Source organism: Poecilia reticulata, chromosome 3, assembly GCF_904066995.2.
Source record: "Poecilia reticulata chromosome 3, P_reticulata-male-v2, whole genome shotgun sequence".
In the NCBI taxonomy this organism is placed as follows: Eukaryota; Metazoa; Chordata; class Actinopteri; order Cyprinodontiformes; family Poeciliidae; genus Poecilia; species Poecilia reticulata.
In genome coordinates, this window is record NC_088832.1 from 25,794,248 (window position 1) to 25,818,307 (window position 24,060).

Here is a 24,060-nt window from a genome sequence, read left to right on the forward strand (position 1 = left end):
ACTGACTCAGATTACTTCCTGTCTAAATTTAGAAAATAAATAAGAAAAATAAAACACAAAATAAATAAAATCAACAATTATTAACCTACAAATAAACTCTGTAAATAATTTAAAAAAAATAGAAATTTAGGAATTTAGAAACAAATGGATAAAGAAATATAGAGAAAAATAGCTCCAACAACTTCTATTCCGCATTTTCCATGGCAACTGACAAACAACAGCTCAACGGGCAGAGATAGCAGAAATTACCGATCAGGGAATCAACACCAAAAAGCAAATATTTCCCACACAATAAGTAGCAAAACACCAAAACATAACATCCAGTCTGTTACATTATATTGTCAGGCTTAATTTCTATATTGTGATTGTAATACGTTTTCGCCTGAGCACAGCGGCGGTTGATTAGCTGATTTAAATAGCTGCTCTACTGATGACTTGGTGGGCGGGTTGACCTGTTTTAGTTCTAAGGGAACCAAAACACGCCGAACTGCGCAGCACATGCTGAAGTTATTTAAGGCGCATGTGTGACTTACGATAAATCACATAATGTCCAGTCCAGTCATATATACACTGCTCAAAAAAATAAAGGGAACACTTATTTTTTTGAGCAGTGTATATCAATGCTGCTGCCTCGCGCTCTGTCCTTCTCTCGCACTTCCCGCTACTTAGCATTGGGTGTCAGGTTACATTGTGTTGCATTCAATGTTGTCGGAAAAAAGAGTTTCATGCGCTTAATGTCCGGTTTGCCATAACTATTTATTGAATTCTTAGTCGCCAGCTGGGGTGGCAACAGGAGTGGCAAGGCTCTCGTTAGGGTGGCAACTGCCACCCCATGCCACCCCAGTAGATCCGCCCCTGAGCCTCGGTTTTATTGAGCCAACGCTTGCCGCATTTGTCTCTGTCAGGTGTTGGTGTTCAAACTGAACAAGAGTGAAACTAACAAACACCAGGAGCCGAGCCTATCTGCTGACAGAGCCGACAGTCTCATTGTATGACATTTACCTGTAGGCTGCTATGAGATTAATTATTAAAACCACAATGGCAAAAGCAGACAAGCTTAGATAAAGGGAAATAAAACGGGATCCCACAAGCAAAGACAAACGAATACAACATCTTTGAAATTAAATTTAAAAGTCAGTATCGCCGAAGCACCCACAGAAGGTAGAATTCATAGTTTTCTGTATGAACATTGATGTTTAGTTCACTCAATCACAACAACATAAAGGCAGACCTATAAGAAAGCAGCTCACTATGTTAAAGCAAGGCTATCACACATGTTCTCACAAGCAGGTGAAATAAAAAATCTATTTGATTAGACAAAAACAAAACTGTTGAGGAAACTCGCACTAATACACTTTTACTTATTAAAACGTGAAGGAAAGGAGGTCATTTATCACACTAACAAGCAGCAACATGCCTGTCAGTGTACATGGGATTGGAGATTCTGCATGACATGAAATTATCCTTTTAAGATCCATCTGAATGTGTTTGAAATGGCGTACTGAGTGACGACAACACATGTGAACTTTCCTCTCTTTACATTAAAGCAGCAACCAAAAACATCAATATAATTTATTGATTTTTTTTCTTCTTAGACAGCCAAGCTTGTGTCTTAAAGTTTGCTGTTTACCGATACTCTCCATCCAATCTGACTGAGCTAGAGTTATTCTGCAAAGAAAATGGGGAACAAAACAACAACAAAAAAAACAGCCTCTAAATGTGCTCAGCAGATGGTAAAAAAAAAAAAAAACAAGGTTTACAGTTGCTACTGCACCACACGAGAAAATGTCTCCTTTGATCAGGTCAGTTTTTGTTGGGTATCTGTTTTATAAATAGGATTTTTAAAATATTGACTTTCTGTTTCAGTCATGAGCAAACTGGTCAAATGGAAATTGCATTCATGGAGTGCTTTTCTAATCACTATTCATGCAAATCTGGGTTTAAGGGTCATAACAAAGCACCGTCTGACATGTGGAGGAAAAAAAGGTGAAATCAAACTGACAACCTTCCTGAACGGCAGGTGGCTACTGGTTCTCCTTATTTGTCTACTCTCTCTGATCAACAGCCGCCAAAAGTTATTCCTGATAAAAACCTGTGCCCTGACCTCGTCTTAACCGTGTCAAAGAAAAAAAAAACTCTGTTTTATCTGATTTATATTTACTTCATATGTTTCACATAAGTTCCTCCCCACTTAGGTAGCAGAATGACTGGATGGACAGATCATCAGTTCAAAGACGATTGTCTCTTGGCAAGAATGATTTTTTTGGTATTTATTTATGAAGAAAAGATGACAGAAGTAAGGAGTAACATATATTTCACAATGCTATAGATGTGAAATGATCATAGTCAATCGCCATGAATCAGACAGTTTCTCTCTCAGTCCCAAAGGAGCGAGGAAGCACGTGTTCAGATTGTGTGAAAACAGCAGCTCAACAAATAACAATTTGCAACATGTTTGGATCTGCAACTTTCAGTCATGAGACACATAATTACACATTTATAACACCCCTCCCCTCCCTACACACATATCTACCACACCGATAGCCAAAGCATAATTATTCTATCAACACATTTAATTGCAAGCCTAACTGCCTGCCATTTTAGATTAATGAGAAAATATTACCTTGAATTTTATATCGAGGGTGAAATTTTGCTACTGACAGGGAGAAAAATTCTGGTTTGCTAACAGAAAATCTTGGACACCAAAAATACAAAAAAAGGCACCTTTTGCTAAATCGTTTTTCTCACCTATTGTGTGTCCTCTCATTAAATAAATCGAATGCCATTTCCTACAGCCTACTAACCTACTTCCTCCTAGTTTTGCACCTGTAGATGGATTCTCAAAGCTGATGGGAAGCAATATTTGTGTAACTCAGAGGTACTCACCAAGACTTTGTTTGTAAGAAACTGAATGAATCGGCTATTTGCGTTGCAAATTTGAAGGTTTATACTTTAGCCATAAAGTACGGCATTAGAAAACTGAATTTAGATGAGCACTGTCCTATTTTTGAAATGTAATGTCATAAATCTCATCAGCACCATGAATACAGCCTTTAGAAGTGGCTCTGACAGTTTAACAGACATTTGTCAGAAACTATGGTTTTGCAGATGCTCAACAAAGCGGTTTGAGACTGTTTAGAACACAACAGAGTTTCCTGATTGGCTTTGCAGTGTCACCCAAAGACAGCTGAGTGTTTCCTGAACTCAGACCTCTGAAGGTTTCTGATGAAGCACAAATTCTGCACTTTGAATATGCAAAAAGAAAGACAGACAGGGAGGGCATTGTGGGAAGGACACTGAAATAGCCCAGCTGTTTTTAATCCAACAGACTGTCGCTCAAGGCAAAGAAGTTGCGTGAACCATCTCCCTTTGCTTGTATTGATTGAGAGAAAAGATCATCCTCGTATGCAGAGGAAAGAAAAAAGCTATCGATTTCTTGTTGAAATGCTTAGGGAGCCATAAGCAAGGTGATTTATGTAAGCTGCCTACATAAGTATTTATATAAGAATGAAGAATCATAAAATAATGAAACAAATAGATGTTAGTAATGGGTCTATAAATAAGAGAGAAGGTCACATTAAACCCCATGTGGAGGAAAATCTAACAGCAGATTCTGAAATGTTCTGAAATATCCTACTTAGTTAATTCTATTAATTTCAGACCCTTTTGTTAAACTGTTTACCTCTCAACTAAAAGTACATTATGAGTCAAACTCTTTTAACCAAGGGGGATTTTAGGACATTCTTTTTTACATTGCCCAGAGGAAGAATAAAAGAGTGATGTGGAAAAAAACAAAAAAAATTTTGTCTGGTGGGTCAAGATGGAAACACCTCAGTCTTTCATAAAATACCTGCTACACATCATTTTCATTTTATGTTTTATTATTTAATACAAATAGCCGAAATAAATTCAACATTAATTAACAGGGGAAAAAACCTGTTGCAAATGGGACATTGTTGAAATGTTGCAGATGATTTTAATCGTAATCAGCAGAAAAATTATAGGTTGTTTCTGGTTGTTATATATATATATATTTTGTTTAATCCCTTGAGGTCTTCGGTCCATGCGCGCCTCTCTTCCGACCTCCTCGTCAGTTTACTAAGATTTTCGCCAGCAGCTCCGCTTCCTGAAAAACATCACATTAGATTTAAGATGAAGAAAACTGAAAAATATGTGCATTTAAAAATTAAAAAGGTAGCGAAGACAGAATCCTCTGTCCTCACCTGATCTTTCAAACGACTTTCTTCTGTGTCCATCTGCGCCTTGAACGGCCCCCGCAGAAACTCTTGGAAAAGCGAGGTCTGCTCAGCCGGCAGGCTGACGTCCATCGCGTTCCCATCCTGGTCCTCGGGTGAGCGTAGCCAAGGGCCGTCCATCACACTTTTCTTTCCCATGAAATGCCCTGCAAAACCACAACAACAACTAAAAAACTAAATTAATCTGCTTAATTTCATTTTGAGTGAAAAATGGAAAGGAAAAACCTATTGAGAACATGATTTTATTTGTGCGTAAAAGTTTAAAACCCTGATATTATTTAATAGGATTTTACCGGAAGGTTAACATTCAAAAGAAATAGTTTCTTACCTGTTGCCCAAAGATTGCCTTTTGGAGTCACTTTGAATTTCGGAACTTTACCCCTCCCATCAGCCAGAGAGACACTGTCTCCTGCGCTCAAAGACATAAAAACGAGATATGTGAAGAAGCCACAGTGGCAAACATTAGTCAGCGTGAGTCCTCTCATTTTAACCAGAAATCCGGATCTGTCCTCCTGAGCGCAAATTTTTTTCCAAGTGGCTCTTTGTTAGTGTTGGATCGCTGCAGACTCGTCCTGCTTTTATAGGGTCTCCTGGACGGGGTGGGCTCTCCTTCCGAGCTGCGTTTACTTTTCATTCACTGGCTGCGTAAATGAAGATGACATCAGCCAATTCATTGTGATGCTTGTGCGTAATTTAAGCATCAAACGAAGTGGCAACGTGAAGCATTTTATAAAACAAAAAGCAAAGCAACAAAAATGTTTTAGATGGTGATGAAATCTTAACTTTATGAGTTCCAGGTGTATTTGAATAAATGTATTCATATCAGTTGTTGAGTTCAAAAGGAAAACGTATATTCAGTACCCAGGATCAGATATTATATTCAAATCTTCATTTTCACCATTATGGCACAGCAAATGAAACCCCATTCGGTTTCTCAGAAAACTTAAAATTTAACTAAATTTTCAGGACCAGTCCCATAAATGTTCCGTTTTGCGGCTCAGGGTGCGTCACGGAGGAACAAAAACGACCGCCCTGATCCCATCATCGCGTACCCATCATCCAGGGCCCCAGTTTGGCCCTTTTTGCAATAAGCCGCGTGACATTTGGCCAGTCGAGGCTTGCTACTGCGCTCATCATCAGTCCTCCGAGGACAGGAGAACCCGCTGATTCTCACCGCTAATTTAGAGCTGATAAGACAGATGGCCTCTTCGTCACTTCAGGGTGCTAAAGTCGGAGGTATTGTGGAGGAGCAGCAGCTTCTGTCTTGCTCTTTTAATAACCTTTGACATTAACACGCATATTGAGATTTGGTAAATTCTGCAGAGCTGAATGTCAGTCTAATTAGAAGACTGTCTGAACATCACAGCATCACACTGCCCAAGCTCAGAAGTTAAATGAACCAAGGCGCAACACTTGCCTTAAGGTAGAGGCTGGCCAGGTTCAAAGCTATTGGGCTCCATTGGTGCCAAAAATAACCCTTCATCTCCTCCCCTCAACCCCATACAAAACCATTGTTTTATAGCTACTAAAAACAGCTTTGGTTTACAAATAAGACATCAACAGAGTCTGAATTAACACTGAATTTGGAAAATCTACTTTTTGTTTCTAAGTATGTATTACTTATAAGGCTGATTTCTAAACATGATCAGAAACAGAGCACTGCAAAACTCCCCCTAAATGTTTTATTTTTTTATTGTTGCAACCAACAATTTCAATTACAAATAATGTTAAAGTGGACTTGTAAAGACTGTCCTAATTTTAAAGTTTAAAGTGTTTTGCAACCTTTAACAGGTATTATTCCAGGATTGCCCTTTATTTAAAACCATCAATTTTACCATCATCCCTGGTGAGCTTCCCTCTCCCTACTGAAGAAATGCACCCCCACAGCCAGGTCATGGCACCACTGTGTCTCATGGTAGGGATGGTGCTTGATAAAATTGATTTTGAAATTCTCATATTGGTCTATAAAGCACGTCATGATCTTGGGCCCAAAGACGTGTCTGGTAAGTGCAAACCATTCAGATCTCTCAGGTTTTCCAGGACCGAAACTATACAAGTTCAGACAACATGTATTTTTTTTTTACTCCTCAGTTCTGGAACAAAAACTCTCCAAAAACCTCTGGTGTGCAGAAACTCTTTCTTCATTTACATTAAGACTGAAAAAATTGTTTTACAGCAACTTTTGATCAAAGAAACTCACGAATGAACAGTTCAAAATATGTATATCTTTATATCTTCGCTATCTGTATTTTAACATCTATTTCTTTTGTGTAATGCTTTGATGCTTGCTTTTTTTAAAATGTTCCATACACAGGACACTTCTGTGTACTTCAGCTTGTCTCTAAGGATTGTGGGTAGGATGGTGTTGATGGCAATGTAAAAAAAAAAAATACATAAATAAAAATATATAATTCTCGCTGTGCTCCCAACAGTCTCTAGTTCAGAGAGGGAATAATGTAGGAGGTGGATGACAGCTTCTATCCCAATGTTAGGCTGGAAGACAAACTGAAAATATTTAAATAAGCTCACAATACTTTACTGATTTAGTTTTCCTTTTCTTCATAGTTTAGCTAAAGCTTTAAATTTGGTCTCATCTGAATAGGATTTCTTTCATATTTGCAAATATTTCTACAGGTTTCTAAATTCATGGCGGTATGAAACTGCAAACATGACTTTTGAAAGTCTACTTCTTAAATGCAATAGCAATTTATTTTCATGTTAAATATGAGTCTATCCCTGAACATTTGTCATCCATAAACCTTGACAAAATTACCAAGTAAGCCATTGTATTATTTTGCTGCAAGAATCTGACAGTTATTTTTTATACGATTTAGTCATATTTAACAGCCGTTTTACAAACCGGATTCCAAAAAAGTTGGGACACTAAACAAATGGTGAATAAAAACTGAATGCAATGATGTGGAGGTGCCAGCATCTAATATTTTATTCACAATAGAACACAGATCACAGATCAAAAGTTTAAACTGAGAGAATGTATCATTTTAAGGGAAAAATATGTCGTTTCAAAATTTCATGACGTCAACAAATCCCAAAAAAGTAGGGACAAGGCCATGTTTACCACTGTGTGGCATCTCCCCTTCTTCTTACAGCACTCAACAGACGTCTGGGGACAGAGGAGGCCAGTTTCTCAAGTTTAGAAATAGGAATGCTCTGTCATTCATGTCTAGTACAGGCCTCCAACTGTTCAATCGTCTTGGGTCTTCTTTGTCGCACCTTCCTCTTTATGATGTGCCAAATGTTCTCTATAGGTGAAAGACCTGGACTGCAGATTGGCCATTTCAGGACCTGGATCCTTCTACGTAGCCATGATGTTGTGATTGCTGCAGAATGTGGTCTGGCATCATCTTGTTGAAAAATGCAGGGTCTTTCCTGAAAGAGACAACGTCTAGATGGGAGCATATGTTGTTCTAGAACCTGAACATAGTTCTCTGCATTAATGGAGCCTTTCCAGACATGCAAGCTGCCCAGGCCACCAGCACTCATGCAACCACATACCATCAGTGATGCAGGGTTCTGAACGGAGCGGTGATAACTTGGGTTATCCTTGTCCTTTCTGGTCCGGATGACATGGCGTCCCAGTGTTCCATAAAGATCTTCAAATCGTGACTCATCTGACCACAGAACAGTCGTCCATTTTGCCTCACTCCATTTTAAATGACTCCGGGCCCAGTGCAAACGGCTGAGCTTGTGGAGCTTAGAAATGGCTTCCTCTTTGCACTGTAGAATTTCAGCTGGCAGCGGCGGATGGCACGGTGGAATGTGTTCACTGACGATGCTTTCTGGAAGTATTCCTGAACCCATGCTGTCATTTCCTTGACAGTGGCCTTCCTGTTTGAGGTGCAGTGACGTTTAAGGGCCTGGAGATTACCAGCATCCAGTAGTTTTACGGCCTTGACCCTTACACACAGCGATTGTTCCAAATTCTCTGAATCCACTTACTGCTACTTGTCCCAACTTTTCTGGGATTTGTAGACACTGTGAAATTTTGAATCAACATATTTTTCCTTTAAAATGTTACATTTACTCAAATTAAACTTTTGATCTGCCATCTATGTTTTATTACGAATAAAATATTGACATTTGCCATCTCCACATCATTGCATTCAGTTTTTATTCACAATTTGTTTAGTGTCCCAACTTTTTTGGAATCCGATTTGTACAATATTTAATTATTTATGAAAGATGTTTTTAATGTAAAATCCTACAGATTGTAATATTTAAGAGTGGGAACTATAACCATATATAATCAATTATAAATTTGCCAAAAAGCTTTAAAATGTTTATTTTTATTCAAGTCTCTCAACAACGACAGACACAAATTTCATTTCCAATATAGGGTTGTAAAAAGGTTGGCTAAACATATTTTCTTACAATTCTACAAACCGAAGTGAATAATTTTTTTTCTCCACAAGAACGAACTCTTTACATTAATAGAAAATGATTCATTTGTGAAGGGCCAAACGAAATAAGACGGGTTGTGTAATCCAAAGTGAAGGCTAAACAGATTTTATATTCAATTTAATATATTTTAACACTTTCATATTTCCAGAAGCAACAACTAAGGAGGAAATTAACAAAAGCTAATTTAAATTTAACTTAAAGAATACAATTTAACATTCTGAAGACCACATACTAAATTGACTTGAAAGTTAATCCTAGTAAATTCCCTCACAAAAATACTTTTAAAGCTTGGACTTTTGAAAATGTAAACACTCTATTCACATTTCTACAAAATGCTTGAACAAAAGGTACAAAATAAGAACAAAAATATCAAGTTGGGTTTGACAAAGAAAACCAAATGTATTTTGAAAGGCATGACTGAGGTTTTCTGGACGTAGTTTATCCATCATCAGTGCTGAAGCTTCAGCGCCTCACTCCCGGTGGACCAAGACAAAAAGACCCAACATGAAGAGAACAGCATACTGCAGGAAACAAACACAGCAAATTCTCAGACACAATGCATTGTATAATTATGATTAAAACTAAAGAAAGCAATTAGCTGTAACTTATTTAAAGGAACAATGAGCTTACTTTGAACTTGGGGTAATCGTTCATGAGGATGGTGATAATTCCAATATATGGCACAAACCTGGAAATGATAAAAACGCTGTTAGGCAATCGTACTAATGTCTTAAACATGGACTGAATTTGTATCACACTCTTCTAGTCATGCCAATCACTCAACAGGCTTTTCCTCTAGATCAACATATTCATAAACCAATCAGAAGGAAACCTTGGGTTAAGTGGCTTGCCCAGGGTCTTCCACATGTAGAAGAAGCTGAAATTAAAACTACAAGCTCCCCACTCAACCGACTGATCCACAGTCACCCCAGCAAGTAAACATCTTAGTTTATTTACTGCACTAAGCATTATGTCAAATGGGATGACATAAAACTTCAAATTCTACATTTATCCTATTAGATTTCCATTCTAGCATAAAACAACTTTTCCTCATGTTATAATCTTAACAAGATGGCTTGGATATAACTTGTTAAAACTAAAGAAAGCAATAATGATCATGATATGAGGGCCAATTGGGATAATGCTCTGCCATCTGGGTTTCCATGTGAAAATATATACTTGGAACAAAATGTAAGAACATTTTTATTTGGTGAAATATTGTCTTGTTGCAGCGATGCTTCTTGGTTATAAACTTCACACCATTGGAAAGCTTGTTTACTTCCCCGTGACTTGTGCAACATATGTAAGGAAAATGTATCTGTGGGTTGAACAGCACATGGGTCAGTGTGTGTATTGTGCCCACAAAAACATTTACCAAATCCTATCTGTCAATTGCAAACAGTTATTCTCGGAGGCAGTGTGACGAAGTAGGGCAGTATGTCCCTCACTGGAAGAAGAAGAAGAAAAAAAAGGTTGTCATAATTTCAGACAGTCTCAAAGGAAAGAAATATCGAGATAAGATTCTAGAAGGAGCGGCAATCCCAAACCCCATCCTCCAAAATGTCAGTGCTCGCCCCACAAAGCATGTTTATCAGAAACTAGTTCCACCATTCAGGGGTGAGGAGGATAGAACGGCTTACCTGCAGTTCTGGCCTCAGCCCCATTGATCACTTATAGGATATTTTATGCAATCTGTTTGCACTAGTAAGACCAACACAATCAAATTGGCTGACTTTAGACAAATGCTGGTTAAGAAATGGGATACCATCTGATTTGTATTATGCCTAGTGCTATTTTGCATTTATATCCATGATGTTGTACAGTAACATATAACATCCAGATCCACCTCAAGAAGTTCAAACTAATCGGGGATAAAATTCAAGTAAAAAAAACAAAAAAAAAACAAAACAAAAAAAAAAAAGTAATGTAGTGTAACCCCAGCTTAACCCATCTATTTTATAGTGTAGAACATTATGACCATAAGTTTAACTGTCATGTTTATATACCTTACATATAATCATAATTACAAAGGTGAGACAGCCCTTCTTTTGCCAATATGTAGAAAATAAGCAAGGTAATGGAGATTTTTTAATATATTAAAATTTATCCAACATCTCCTTCATATTTGCACAAATTTTACTGACCAAATGTAGAAAATGTCAACCAAAAATAAATGGCATATTGTGAGGATAAAACCTACTACTGTTCTGGTTTTTTTTTTTTTTTTTTACTGCCACCAATAAAACTTGTTTTTTAAGAGGTTGCTTTTTTGCATTGTTGGCAATATGACAAAACACAACAAAAGTCACAATACAAGAAGCACAGATGAAAGGAATGAAAACAAGAATGTATCGCAACAAATATTATCAAAAATATTTTTGCAATATTATCAGTGAAGCAAGACTCTCATTTCGTGCATCTCCACTTTGAACACACATTAAGCAGGAATGAACAAAGGGGCGAGTTGACATGGAGCTGCATTAGTAGCAAAATACTGTGTTGCACTGTTAACCTTACTTGTTAATGCCCACGGTATCCTGTATATTTGTTTACAATTGCTTGATTCAATCTTATGATAAAGAATGAAGGACAATCATTTTCAGCACACTGCTATTTCCAACCTCTGCTGCAGAGGACAGTTTAGGAGCACACCACCAATTAATAATATATCAACATATTTAAAAGAAAAAGTCTGAAAACAGTCACATTTTTTCTTTTGCTCAGGAACCACTATACATGACACAATATTACCAATCTGGGTGTCCAGGTGGCTGGCTGCTCAGTCAGCTTAATCTTAACTCCCCAGCCAATAATAGGGGCTGGAATTCTCCGTCTTAACTTTGTCCTGGAATCCATTATGCAGCTCTGCTTACACACCCACCCAAATGTACACACTTCTAATGAAATGATCAATGGCTCGAGTCTAACAATCTGTTCTGTCTCTGTTCATTTGGGCATGAAGCATCTATTGTTCCTTAACACACCCTTTAACAACGCACCATTGTGGGTATTCTCTTTTAAAGGGTACTGTGATGATTATGACTAGATACATTTATTAATTAAACTATTTTGTTGTAATGGTTCCTTTTTGGAACAAGCAATCAAAGTAAAACAAGAAAGCAGGTAAGTCTTAAATATTTAGTCATTATCAGATCTATGAACTGTTCTATCATGAATCAATAGCTGACAGAATTTGTGATTTTTAAAGAACAAACCTACTGTAAATCACAAGTTATTTTTCTAAAACGACCACTCACCCCCTGGCTCGTCCCACCACATCTTTTTTCTCCAGCCAATGTTGGCCCTGCTTGTACAGCCCTCTATCATCCACTGCATTGTTGTCTCCTTTGGTCAAGAACTTTATGTCTCCATTTTGTCTGTGAACAAAACACCAGCTAAATGTTCAGAAAGAGAATCCAAAATGTGTTTTTCTCCACCTCAATACATGGTTGGTGTGAAATTAGTCATTCTGATGGCAATAAATTGAAAATTCTGGTAAAAGAATCTCAAAAGTTATTATACCAAAACATGAATTCATACTTTTCATGGATCTTTAGCACTCTGTGTACTATTGGGATCTCTCTGCCTTCTATTCTGAAGACAACAATCTCTCCAACTCTGATGGGGTCCTCCACTCGATTTGTCAAAAATAACAGGTCGCCTCTGTGAAAAGCCGGCTCCATACTCCCACTGAAATTAAACGATAAAAAAAACAAAAAAAACAAACAAGTTAATTTAAACTTTTCATTTTTAATTACGTTTACCACAAAGTAAATGTCTATACTAGTCAGAATAAAATATTTTCATGAAAGTGTACAGTATTGATTCATTAGTAAAGAAATTGTAGCTTTTTTTTATTCAATGAATTGATCTTTTAGTGTGGGTCGCATGCTGATCCATGTCATTTTATTTTCACTGACATTTTATGCATAAAACTACACATGTAAACGATACTTTCATTAAGCAATGTCTCTCCAATGTTCGCTATGTACACATACAACAGCGATACAACGCATCCATCCACATAATATTCTACAGTCATCTTAGAGGAATAAATAAAGCAGCAACTGCACCGCCTGCCTAAGAAAACCGTTTAAGATATTGGTGGAATTTTCAAGGTAGACATTATAAGTACTGCAGGTTATAACTGAGCGGATGTTAGTTCCGTTTTCACACGAGACTGAAACTAATTTCTAAATTTTATTCCCCTATGCTGTGATTAGAATGTTCCACAAAGAAGTGATATCTCTCCAGCTATGCTAACATGCATGACTTAGTATGCCTGTATGTAAAATGTAACCATTTATTAGCCCAGGTCATTTTTATGTATCTTCAAGAAAAATTTAAATGTCAAATGTAGTCAAAACTAAATGTGTTTCAATGTATCTTAAAATATGTGGGTCTTCACTTATGCATTTCCAATTCGCTAGCAAAAGCACAAATTGGTATAACACTTCCAAAATAGAAAATTTTAGGTGTCGTTTTTCTATACTTATATCGATGATCAGTCTGTATTCCCACCACATTTATTAAATGCCAGATTAGTCTATCACAATGCATCACACCAGACCTTACAGTGGTTTTTAATGTTATGCGACAGTTTATTCTGATTAGACATATCATGCTGACTGATTCCTGACAAAGATGGAAAACAATAAAATGCATTGCCATGCATCAAACTACACATTATCATTTTTGTTCTGATAGTAAAATATGTGAAACTAAGAAATGTTATATTTGTTATGTTCATGTTTGCAAAAATAATCAACAGTAACACCAAATATCACAACAGAGTAGGACAGTTCAAATCACAATTCTAATGTGTTTAATATCAGAATAAGTATGAACTATCTGGATGTTTATAGTATTTCAAGTAGCATATACTTAAACTCTGCTTGCCAATGATATACTTGGACAGTTGGATGAATTATCATTGTGTTTTCTGCAAACCCGGTATAGATCTCGGTGACCGAGGTCAGGAAAATGTCAGCTAATTGCAATCAATGTTTTCAGCTCAATACTGAACAATAATGCAATTTCATGTCTTCCTGATATTGTGAAGTCCTACATATTTTATAAGAAAACTTCAAACTAGACATGATTTTGGTGATTGGGTCAATTCTTGCTGGAAACCACTTCGTTGTGGGCTAATTAAAAACACGTTCAATGGATTTGTTTAGTAAGTTTTTGACATATTCCTTTTTTTTTCCATTTCATTTTCTTTACACCCTTGTCCCTTAGTAGGATCGGGAGGTGCTGGTGTCCATCTCCAGCTAACTTTCTGGGCGAGAGGCGGGGTCACCCTGGACAGGTTGCCAGTCTGTCGCAGGGCAACACAGAGACACACAGGACAAACAACCAGGCGCACACACACACAAACACACACACACACACACACACACACACACACACACACACACGCACACACACACACACACACACACACACACCTAGGGACAATTTGGAGAGGCCAATTAACCTGACAGCTTTTGGACTGTGGGAGGAAACCGGAGTACCCGCAGAAAACCCACGCATGCACAGGGAGAACATGCAACTCCATGCAGAAAGACCGGGGCCGGGAATCGAAGCCAGAACCTTATTGCTGCTCTACCAACTGCGCCACTGTGCAGCCCTGTTTTTGACATATATGAAGTTGAAAACATTTTCTTACCATTTTTATTTTATTAAAAAAAACTTCTGGTAAATAAAGCATAATTTTGTAAGATTCAAACTTCAGCAATAATCCTCAACAACAATGACAAAATAGAAAACAAATTATATTTTAAGGGTTTCTGCTTTTGAGGGGATGGTGCAGGCAGGAACACCATCACATGTCTTATAATTGGTATATAATAGCTGATGATAACACACCTGATCTAAGTTTTGCAATAAGGATGCCCCACCCTAAGAAACAGATGGTTAGGAGTTCAATTTGAAAAGCAGGGAGTGAAATTGTGATGCAGCCTAACTCTGAACAACGTTAAATAATGATGCTAAATTTACCTGAGAACAACAACAATAGGGCTTTCGCTGCCGGTGACAACCATCAGTCCTTTCCAGATCATCAGAGCAGAAGACACAATCATACCAAAGTTCAGCACCTGGTAATACAGCTGGAAGCAAAAATATCTCATTCAATGGGGAGAACAGTCACAAGTGTGAAACAGATATTGTTTTATGTACAATATCTACAATCAAATGACTAAAGCAGTAACCGCAGTAAAGCAGTAAAAGCAGTTTAATTTATACGAAATTTGTTAGGAACCTCATCTGGCTACCATATCGACAGCATTGTGTCACAACTAGGGGAAATCGCCCGTTGTAGTGTAGTTAAGAGTGTTATTTACTCTCGATGAGTACATTTGCTTAATGCAACGTTAAAAATAAATAATTTAAAACACACGTATACAGAAAACAGTTAACTTTGCAGGTGGTTAATAACGGAAACTCAGTCTAGAGCGAAATTATGAAGCGGCTAGTTGTGGTTAGCTCTGAGGTATGTCATCGTACAAAGAGGCAGACGTTACATGAGCGGAAACTAAGGCTGAGATACCTACCTGCCGCTTATTCATGCGACGAACGTCGTCTAGGAAGTCTAAAGATAACATTGTTGCTAATACTACAGAGTAAAAAACGTCTAAATTACATTAATACGTTCAAAGTAGCGAGCATATGGATGCAGGGAGCAACAGCGAAACTTGTATCCGAATCTTCCGGGTCCGCTCACCGGAAGTCCCGCCCACTTGTGATCGCTGTGTCGAGGTGTCGCTTCTGGATACGAGAGTTCAAAGCGGAGGGGCTTTTCTAAAAAAGGGGGAGAAAAAAAGAAAAAATACAGAAGTAGCCCTAACAGTTAGGGTATTTATGATTCCTAAAAGCAACTTTCACTATTTATTGTTATGTATGCAAACTTGATATCATGTTATGCCTCAAGGTATAATGGCAGTTTACATCTCTGGTCCTCGTGTGCGAACAGAAAAGGGAGTGAAAGCGTTTAGTATTTCTGCAGTCTGAACTGAAACTGAGAAAACTTGTTTTACAGAACGCTCTGTATTCCATTTTTTTTTAAAACAACGCAAATCCTTTCAACAGTATCGTTTAAAAAAAATCAAGTTGTTACTGTTTTTAAACCTTAAATTGTTGCTGTAATATCTACTACTTATTTTTGTTACTGGTGTCTATTTTGTCTTGTATATGACGTGTCCTGTTGCCTTTCTTGACAGGTTATCCTTGTGAAAGGTATCTTGATTTCAATAGGTTTTTATCTGGCTAAATAAATATTTAATAATACATCTAATAAAATAAATAGATAAATAAAATGTATCTTAAATATTGTGTTAGTAAGCTGCTTCTGTGCATTATGCTTGAAGTATGACCTAACTTTTGAGAGCTGTAGAAGTTGAGGGTACATCATTTCCTTCGTCTCTCCATTTACTGTACTTTGCAAAAATGGTCATACCTGTTGATTTTCTTGCATTACAATCCCAAACCTCCATGGCATTTGCAGGATTTTCTATGCAAGACTAACACCACACAATGTATATGATTGTAAAGTAAATAATAAATAGTTTAAAACAAAATGACAAATAAAACAGGCTCAAATGTAACCAGAAACTTTTACTGTGATAGCTTAAAAAATCCAATGAAACCAAATGATAAAAATAGACACCGAATTAGAAATAAAGATTTCACCTGTGTGTTTAAGTTAATATCTGCATCAGCTGACCTATGATGGTCTCAGAGGTCCGTGAACTAAAGAAGCCGAATCATGTAGACTAAAAAGCAAAGCACAAAGATCAGTAATAAAATCAAAGGTCAGGTTAGTTAATTTGAAAACTCTAAACATATCACTTGTTTACTCCAACATCTCAAATTTATAGTGTGGCACAACTGCAGCAAACCTTGTAGCATGTTAATTTATTGTTGTTTTTTTCTTACTTGGACTTTTGCAAAAAAAACTTAAAAACATATATATATATATATACATTTTTTTTGCTATTTTTACATTTAGTAAAAAGAAATATTTTTGGTAATCTTAACAAACCTAAAATATGCAAAGCTTGCTTTTATTTCAGACAACAAGAAAAAAAGTTAGCTGTCCTTTTTGCCCATAGCGATTTGTGTTTGATGGTGAGCCAGCAAGGCAGACATGCCGCTCTGGAAACCAAATGTGTTGTTAGCTTTTCCTCTGATTCCACCAAATTACTGTTTTATTGAAAGCAAACACTGACATGGTCCTCATCCCTCTGTGTGTTTTGTACAAAGAAGCAAAGACAAAGGGCTGCAGCATGAGCAGGGAATTTTATTTGATGTTTTATGGTGCAATATTTTCCACTTAAGGAGAGTGCTGCTTTTTCATTCTGGTAACCTCTAATGACTTAATGCAGCACATTATAGTGTTCAGTTTTCTGCATCCGCAAGCGCGTGACCGTCCTGTGGCACGGTGAGCAAGACCTGACTGTTTAATGAGCTAAATGTCCTTAATATGACACAAAGTGAAAGGTGAATCCTCTACAATACACTGTACCACAGTCTGGCAAAGCAAAGACTGAATATTTCTGTCTGTTTTATTTTCTATTTACCTTGTCTTACCACCTTTATTTATAAAGCTCTTAAAAAAAAAATGTAAGATTATTTTCCTCTTCTGCTATAGTATGATACAAATAGCCATTTTTGTTAAGCCACCTTTTATTTAGTAATTTGTATAAGATTTCAGTTAGGGAAGCTTGGCTCATACAAGTGGTTTTCTGACTCGAGTCATTCTAATCAGACCCTTTTTCATTTCGTGATGAGTTTAACTTAGCTAGAAAGTAAAGTGAAACAAACAAACAAACAAACAAACAAAAAACAGCTAACAATTCAAACTCACCAAAAAATGCTTTGGCTTTAGAGTTGACTTTCTGAAACAAATTATGTAACTATCATATTGCCCCAGATTTGCTCATTGTTGACCACTTATTCCTTCCTGTATGCAATTAAAACCCAGTTCAAGTGATTCTTAGAATAATTTAAAATGAATGTCGTAAATCCAACAAGCACTGTGTAAATTAATAATTTTTGACATATTAATAGTCACTTTCAAATGGATGTAAAGTTTACTCTCCAAATAAGTAGAGTAACACATGTGACATTAATTTCCACTATAAGCCTTATTGACACCTTTCTTATCCAACACTGTAAAACCACACAAGAAACATTGGGTGTCATTTATTACCTCCTCACTTTATGGCAGATTAGATCCAATATTCTAGAGAGGAAGCCTGTGGGACAGAGTAAGTGAAACCATGATTGATTACCACAACTCAGTAAAATATCAACTGCTGTTTACTTTATTGCTGATGATTAGTAACACAAACGTCATGTTTGTCTGAAGCATTTATTAGAGTTTTAGAAAAGCTTTTCCATGACCTGTTCCTTTCAAAGGGCTTTGTTGTTGCAAGATATACTGATTTTGCTTCTTTGGCTTCATTCATTTTTAATTAAACATGTTTTCTTTTATATCTGTACAGACATGAATGACATAATAAAAATTACCTTGTAATTATTTTAAAACGTAATCCAAAAGTTATGTACTCTTCGTTACCTAATGTTTGCAACTTTAAACATAATACAATTAATCATCCCTTGTATAAATTTGAATTGTTTTACAATTCAAATTTACAGCAGCATTTTAGATGACAGAAATCTGATTTAGGTTTTTGTTCTGTTATTTTTTCTTTCTAGTTTCTATTGGAAACTATGAACATGCAGTCTTGCAACTAAACTTCTAAGTTTGATGCAATGAGTGCTAACTGTGTGGAAACCAGAGAGTCGGAAAAAGCAGCAGCTGCTAAGTTTACTTACACCGCGAGGCTGAGTTAGTCATTAACCTGTCTTTGGTTGAGTGTGAGTGTGCTTATCTTTTTACTCATCATTTTTTGAAGCTTAGGAAGTCTCCCACACCGATCTCTATGAAACAACCTCACTCACTGTTTTATGTAAGATGTTCTTAACAGGTTCAATATCAAGTCTTAGACTTGTAGAGTGAAAGAAGTGACTCTTTTTGACTGCAAATGTCAAAAAGAGTCACGAATTTATCCACGTGAAAATATATAATATACCACCAGAATGATGTTTAATTTATGGTGAAAGATATGAGAATAGCTTACTTATTGAATTATATAGCAGTAGGATTTAAAACAGTGCTAGTTCACACAGTGTCTTAAAAGGGTGAGCATCTAAAGCTGTCAAAATGCGTGACGGTGGTTCTTCCTTTGTTGAAATCTGTAAAGATTGTATTCTGGATGTTGGAAAAATATACAAAAACCCAATCAGATTTTGATTAGTAACAGCTTTCTTTTATTGTATGACAATAATCCCAAACACGTGAAAACACAGCAGCACAATCATTGGTCCCGGGTGTGCAATCATTTTGACAGGGATAAGAACAAGATGGAGCCTTACTGCAAGGAAGAGCTTTCAAATGTCATTTGAGACATGCAGAACTATTTCACAAGCTCGCTTAAAGAAATCAGCAGCATGAGTTCTGCTGAGGAGTATATAATTTAATATGAAACGTTGATTTTTCAAGCAATGTAAAACTGAGTCTCTCTTTGGATTAACTGCTGTGTTTTTATCAGGTTTTGCATCAAATAGTCACATTGAAGAATGTAGAATGTGTTCTGTCAGACCAAAAAATAGCCATTGAAAAACAAACAGAACACAGATACTAAGCGTATTTCAATCTGTCCTATATTTCTATAATCAAACTGTTTTTTGGATTCAGTCTGATGTAATATTCCAATCTTGTAAGAAATTAAATGTTGTGCTTTTATTAGTTGTACGGGGAAAATATCTTAGAAATAAAGGCTTGACATAGTCTCTGTATGTGTTTCACTTAGTGAATTGAGTTAGTGAAATGGACTTTCAATAACATTCTAATTATTGAATATGTCTACCTATTTCAAAAGTAAAACAGCAAAACATAAAACAAATAGAAGCCTTTTATCACTTATTCAGGATAATGTTTAAAAAAAAAAAAAAACTCCTAATAAAAAGGTTGTGACGTTGTATCTCATGCATTCACAATAAGACATGCCCTCCATGGAGTGGCTGCTGTCAAACCAAGGAACTAGCTTCTTTAATTGTTGCAGTATATTGCTTACCACCGTTGATTCAGCGTGGCATCATCACCTTTTTCCTCATGAAAACACAGCGTACAGATCGTATTCAGATCGAGCCTTTATATTCTGCTGTGGCAGGAAAAAAATGATGAAGATCTGTATCAGAAAGTCATTATTTCCTAGTCAGCAAAAGCTTTCCATGATACGGCACACTAATATGGCACTGACGGTCAACTAGCGATGGCCCGAGACCAGTGGCAGCCTGCGACTTTTGGAACAGTGGAGATAATTTTTCTTTTCAAATGCCAGCTAGTCTGTGGCATTTAGGAACCCGTAATCCTTTTCATATAATCTCCCTAAATGGTCACAACCGCACTGGCCTGCTGATTGTAATTAAGGTCACTTAGTCACAACAACAAGAGGTCAGAATCACCGCTAGCCTTTCATATGTTTCTGTTTTTATGCTTTTCCTACTTGATATATTTGGATTTTACAGATTTTTTGGTTTTTGATAGTGAAAATGACAATTTACTGTTAAAACAGACCAATCATCCTCTCCTTTAAGTGCTTTTACCATCCATGGCGACATCTACAAGAAACCTTCTGAGCATAGTTATACATGCTGCGTCACATTGGGACAGAATCTGAGTTGGAATCCAGTAGAATGTGTTTAATGTGATAATAACTTGCATGCTGAGTACAAGATAATCCCGCAAACTCAACATTATTATTAGTCTTGTTGAATGTAATAAGAATTAATTTGGTCTGGATGTGCTTGTCAGATTCCTGCCATTGAGGACTAACAATTCTTTCATTTTCCTCGTCTCATCGTGAGCATTAATGCTGAGATCGCCCTGTTGGATCTCTTTAATCTATTTAGCCGTCGTTACTCATGAGGAGCTGTGACGGTGCATCTTTTCCCAGTAATTTCTCTGCTTTCCTCATAATCTTGGCTTTTTATGTCTTGCAGGAAACATCTAGAATAAGGTATTTCATTTGTGATGTTGCTCCTCACGCTGTGAAAATTTAAAAACGTTCCTCTCAGTTTATTTCCGAGACGAACTCTGAGCCTCGGCGTGAGGAATTAATCACATCTCATGGAACTTCGCTTTTAAGGGTCCACTTTACTTGTCTTGTCTCATCAACAGCAGAGTCACTGACCCAACAGTAGGTGGCAGGATTGTTGTGTCAGGACAGTTCAAATCAGGATGTGATCGTGCTGTTGCCACACCTCAAAACATTTTCTTTAGTGCCCTAAACAGGTATTTCAATTTAATCATCTCAAGTTTGAAATAAAAAATCTCAAAATAAAAATATCTCAAAATAAGAAAAGGCTAGCCTTGAAGCTGCTGTGCTATCGTTTGTTTGGGAATTACCATCGAGACACCCATTATATGATCTACTATCAGCTCATTTGTGGTGACAAACTGTTTATTTAAAGAGTTCAACAACTGGTTACACCAACCGTTAATAAACCTAATTAAATGCTGTGAAAGTGAGTTAAAGTTCTGCACAGTTTTTTCTTATGTTTTGTATATGACTTTACTGTAAAATCCTTATTTCATTTTCAGTATTTTGTGTTTTCACTTAGCTGCTGATATGGTTAAATTTACCAAATGAAGGTAAAGGACGAGTCTGTTGTATTTTACTTATAAAAGCCTGAGCTTTAGCATGTAAACAAACAAACAAACAAACTAAACTTAAGTTAGAACCTTAACTACTTTAGTAATTAAGTAAATTAAATATAGGTCATGCTAGTAAAATTGTTGTAGGTCTGAAATCTGAACAAGAATGGTATTAAACAGTTTTGAATTTAAATGAAGTAAAGTAACAAAGCTTCAGCTTCATACAAGTAGAGTGAGTCGCTTAAAAGTGAAAGCATGTCTCAATGGGATTCACATGAATAAATAAGTATCAGGGAAAAACTAGACTTTTCATCTTATTTCTAAGGCTTTATTAGTTTTAACGTTGGCCTTGTAAATCTTCGGTGCATTTTACTAATACAGACAAGTTAAAGCTGCGAAGAAAAATTTCATGTCGCTTCATTTGGTGAAACGCATATTCTGGAGCTCACTCAGTTTCTCGCCAGGCTGAATATAAAACAAGCTGACGACTATTTTTGTATTAGGATGTTTTCCATATTACCAAAAACATGGTAATATGAGAAGAGGTGTTGCTATAACATTAAATATAGAGCACTGGTAACTTCACACCTAAATGATATGATTTCCCTCATGTGTAGAAATCCACCGATCTGCTGGCATGACACTACAAGCCCATCTTTGCATAAATTTTACTTTCCAGCACCAGTGTCAGTGTGTGTGTGTTCGTGTGTGTGTGGCCACCACTTACATAAGCGATGACTCACTAATGACTGAAAATCACATATAATTAACATGATAAAGTTCATGTCACCCTGCAAATACATTGTACATGCAAGACAATTCATTCTCTAATATTTGTGAAGGAATTTGATTTGGCCCTTTGTGTTACTAAAACCTATAAAGCTGCTTTATTCCACTAATCCTTTATTTGCTCAAATCACAGAAATGAACGTTGTTTTCACATTGAAATTGGTAAATGTAAATTTCTGTCTTGTATTGTTTAGTGACAGTAGATGTGCATCTGCGTCCTTTATTTGTGAGCTGTTTGGAAGAGAAATGTCAAAGATGACTGAGGTAAATAGCTGTAAATTATTCCACAGTTTTAGTGGACTTTAGAAACACTTAGATGAAATAGTTGGGGAAAGTATTAACCAAATTAAATGACCATGTTTACCATATAACAAAAAAAAGACTTTCCTCCAGTAAGGTGTTACATTGGACATGTTTTTACTGCTGGGCTATTTCTGATCAAGAGTGAGAACCAATGTCAGATATGTATGTGTGAGATAGTTTTTGTTTCTTGGAATGCAAAAAATCTTGGCCACCTCTGCGAAATAACTTCTCACAAAGCCAAAATGCTGCCGCAACAGTTTTAATGAGAATTAGCAAGAGAGACAAACTTCTCCAAATTAACTGTACCTGTTAAAATCAGAAAAAAAATCACATAAAACAATTTTTCAATTGTGAAAAATATATTCTCTTTTTTCTAATGTGTCCTTACCTGCCAGGTTTACTTGGTGATTGTACGGAGTACATTTGAGTGGTGACTATCTTATCAACAGTGACTTTCCTATGACAATCTGTTCCTGTTTTAGTAGATGTCCTTCCACACCAAGAACTATGGCGCAATTAAGGAAAATTATTACGGTGACAAAGATTATCCATCCATCCATCCATCCATCCATCCATCCATCCATCCATCCATCCATCCATCCATCCATCCATCCATCCATCCATCCATCCATCCATCCATCCATCCATCCATCCATCCATCCATCCATCCATCCATCCATCCATCCATCCATCCATCCATCCATCCATCCATCCATCCATTTTCTTTACACCCTTGTCCCTTAGTGGGGTCAGGAGGTGCTGGTGCCTATCTCCAGCTAATGTTCCGGGTGAGAGGCAGGGTCACCCTGGACAGGTCGCCAGTCTGTTGCAGGGCAACACAGAGACAAACAACCATGCACACACACACACTCACACCTAGGGACAATTTAGACAGACCAATTAACCTGACAGTCATGTTTTTGGACTGTGGGAGGAAACCGGAGTACCCGGAGAAAACCCACACATGCACAGGGAGAACATGCAAACTCCATGCAGAAAGACCGGGCCTGGGAATCAAACCCAGAACCTTCTTGCTGCAAGGCAACAGCTCTCCCAACTGCGCCACTGTGCAGCCCGTCACAAAGATTACCTATCTAAAATATGAAAAATGAATTCAAACGAATACAACTGAGCTTATTTATGTTGAACCAAATCAAAATAAATCTTGTCTCAAGGCCTTATTTAAAGAGTCAAATCAATCGCATCATTAAGACCGATTCAAAGTCACTCACATGGATTTCAATTTTATCCTACTTATCAAACAATGCAGTCAAGATTAGCTGAGCAGTTTTGCATTTATTTCCAACCTGTGCATTCACTAAATGAGCTTCTTAAACTTAATGATAAACTGATGCTGACAATGACTGAACTGAGTTCACCAGAACTCAGCATGACTTGAATACTCTGATAAATTTCTGTTGCAAACTATTCACAACTAACTCTGTGTACTGCTAATTTATAAAGAAATTCATAAAATTATAACAGAAGACATCAAAATGTAGAAATGTATATGTAGTGTTTTTTTTTTTTACAATCTCTAAGCAAATGGATTTCATCAGATAT

The 24,060-nt window shown here is 36.8% G+C and overlaps 2 protein-coding genes across 2 annotated transcripts; both read right to left on the minus strand.

The window, feature by feature from the left end:
* Nucleotides 1-3,860: 3,860 nt before the first annotated feature.
* Nucleotides 3,861-4,846, minus strand: LOC145551149 (neuromedin-B-like). The gene is made up of 3 exons (XM_081605355.1): nt 4,585-4,846; nt 4,224-4,402; nt 3,861-4,126 (listed from the first exon to the last, which is right to left on the minus strand). The coding sequence occupies exons 1-3, from the start codon at nt 4,739-4,741 to the stop codon at nt 4,091-4,093; spliced, it is 372 nt and encodes a 123-aa protein (XP_081461481.1). The 5' UTR covers nt 4,742-4,846; the 3' UTR covers nt 3,861-4,090.
* Nucleotides 4,847-8,543: 3,697 nt separating this feature from the next.
* On the minus strand, nt 8,544-15,431 carry sec11a (SEC11 homolog A, signal peptidase complex subunit). Its single transcript, XM_008405490.3, has 6 exons — nt 15,236-15,431; nt 14,682-14,791; nt 12,219-12,368; nt 11,936-12,055; nt 9,309-9,366; nt 8,544-9,199 (listed from the first exon to the last, which is right to left on the minus strand). Exons 1-6 carry the CDS (start codon nt 15,284-15,286, stop codon nt 9,149-9,151), a joined length of 540 nt encoding a protein of 179 aa, XP_008403712.1. The 5' UTR covers nt 15,287-15,431; the 3' UTR covers nt 8,544-9,148.
* Nucleotides 15,432-24,060: the final 8,629 nt, after the last annotated feature.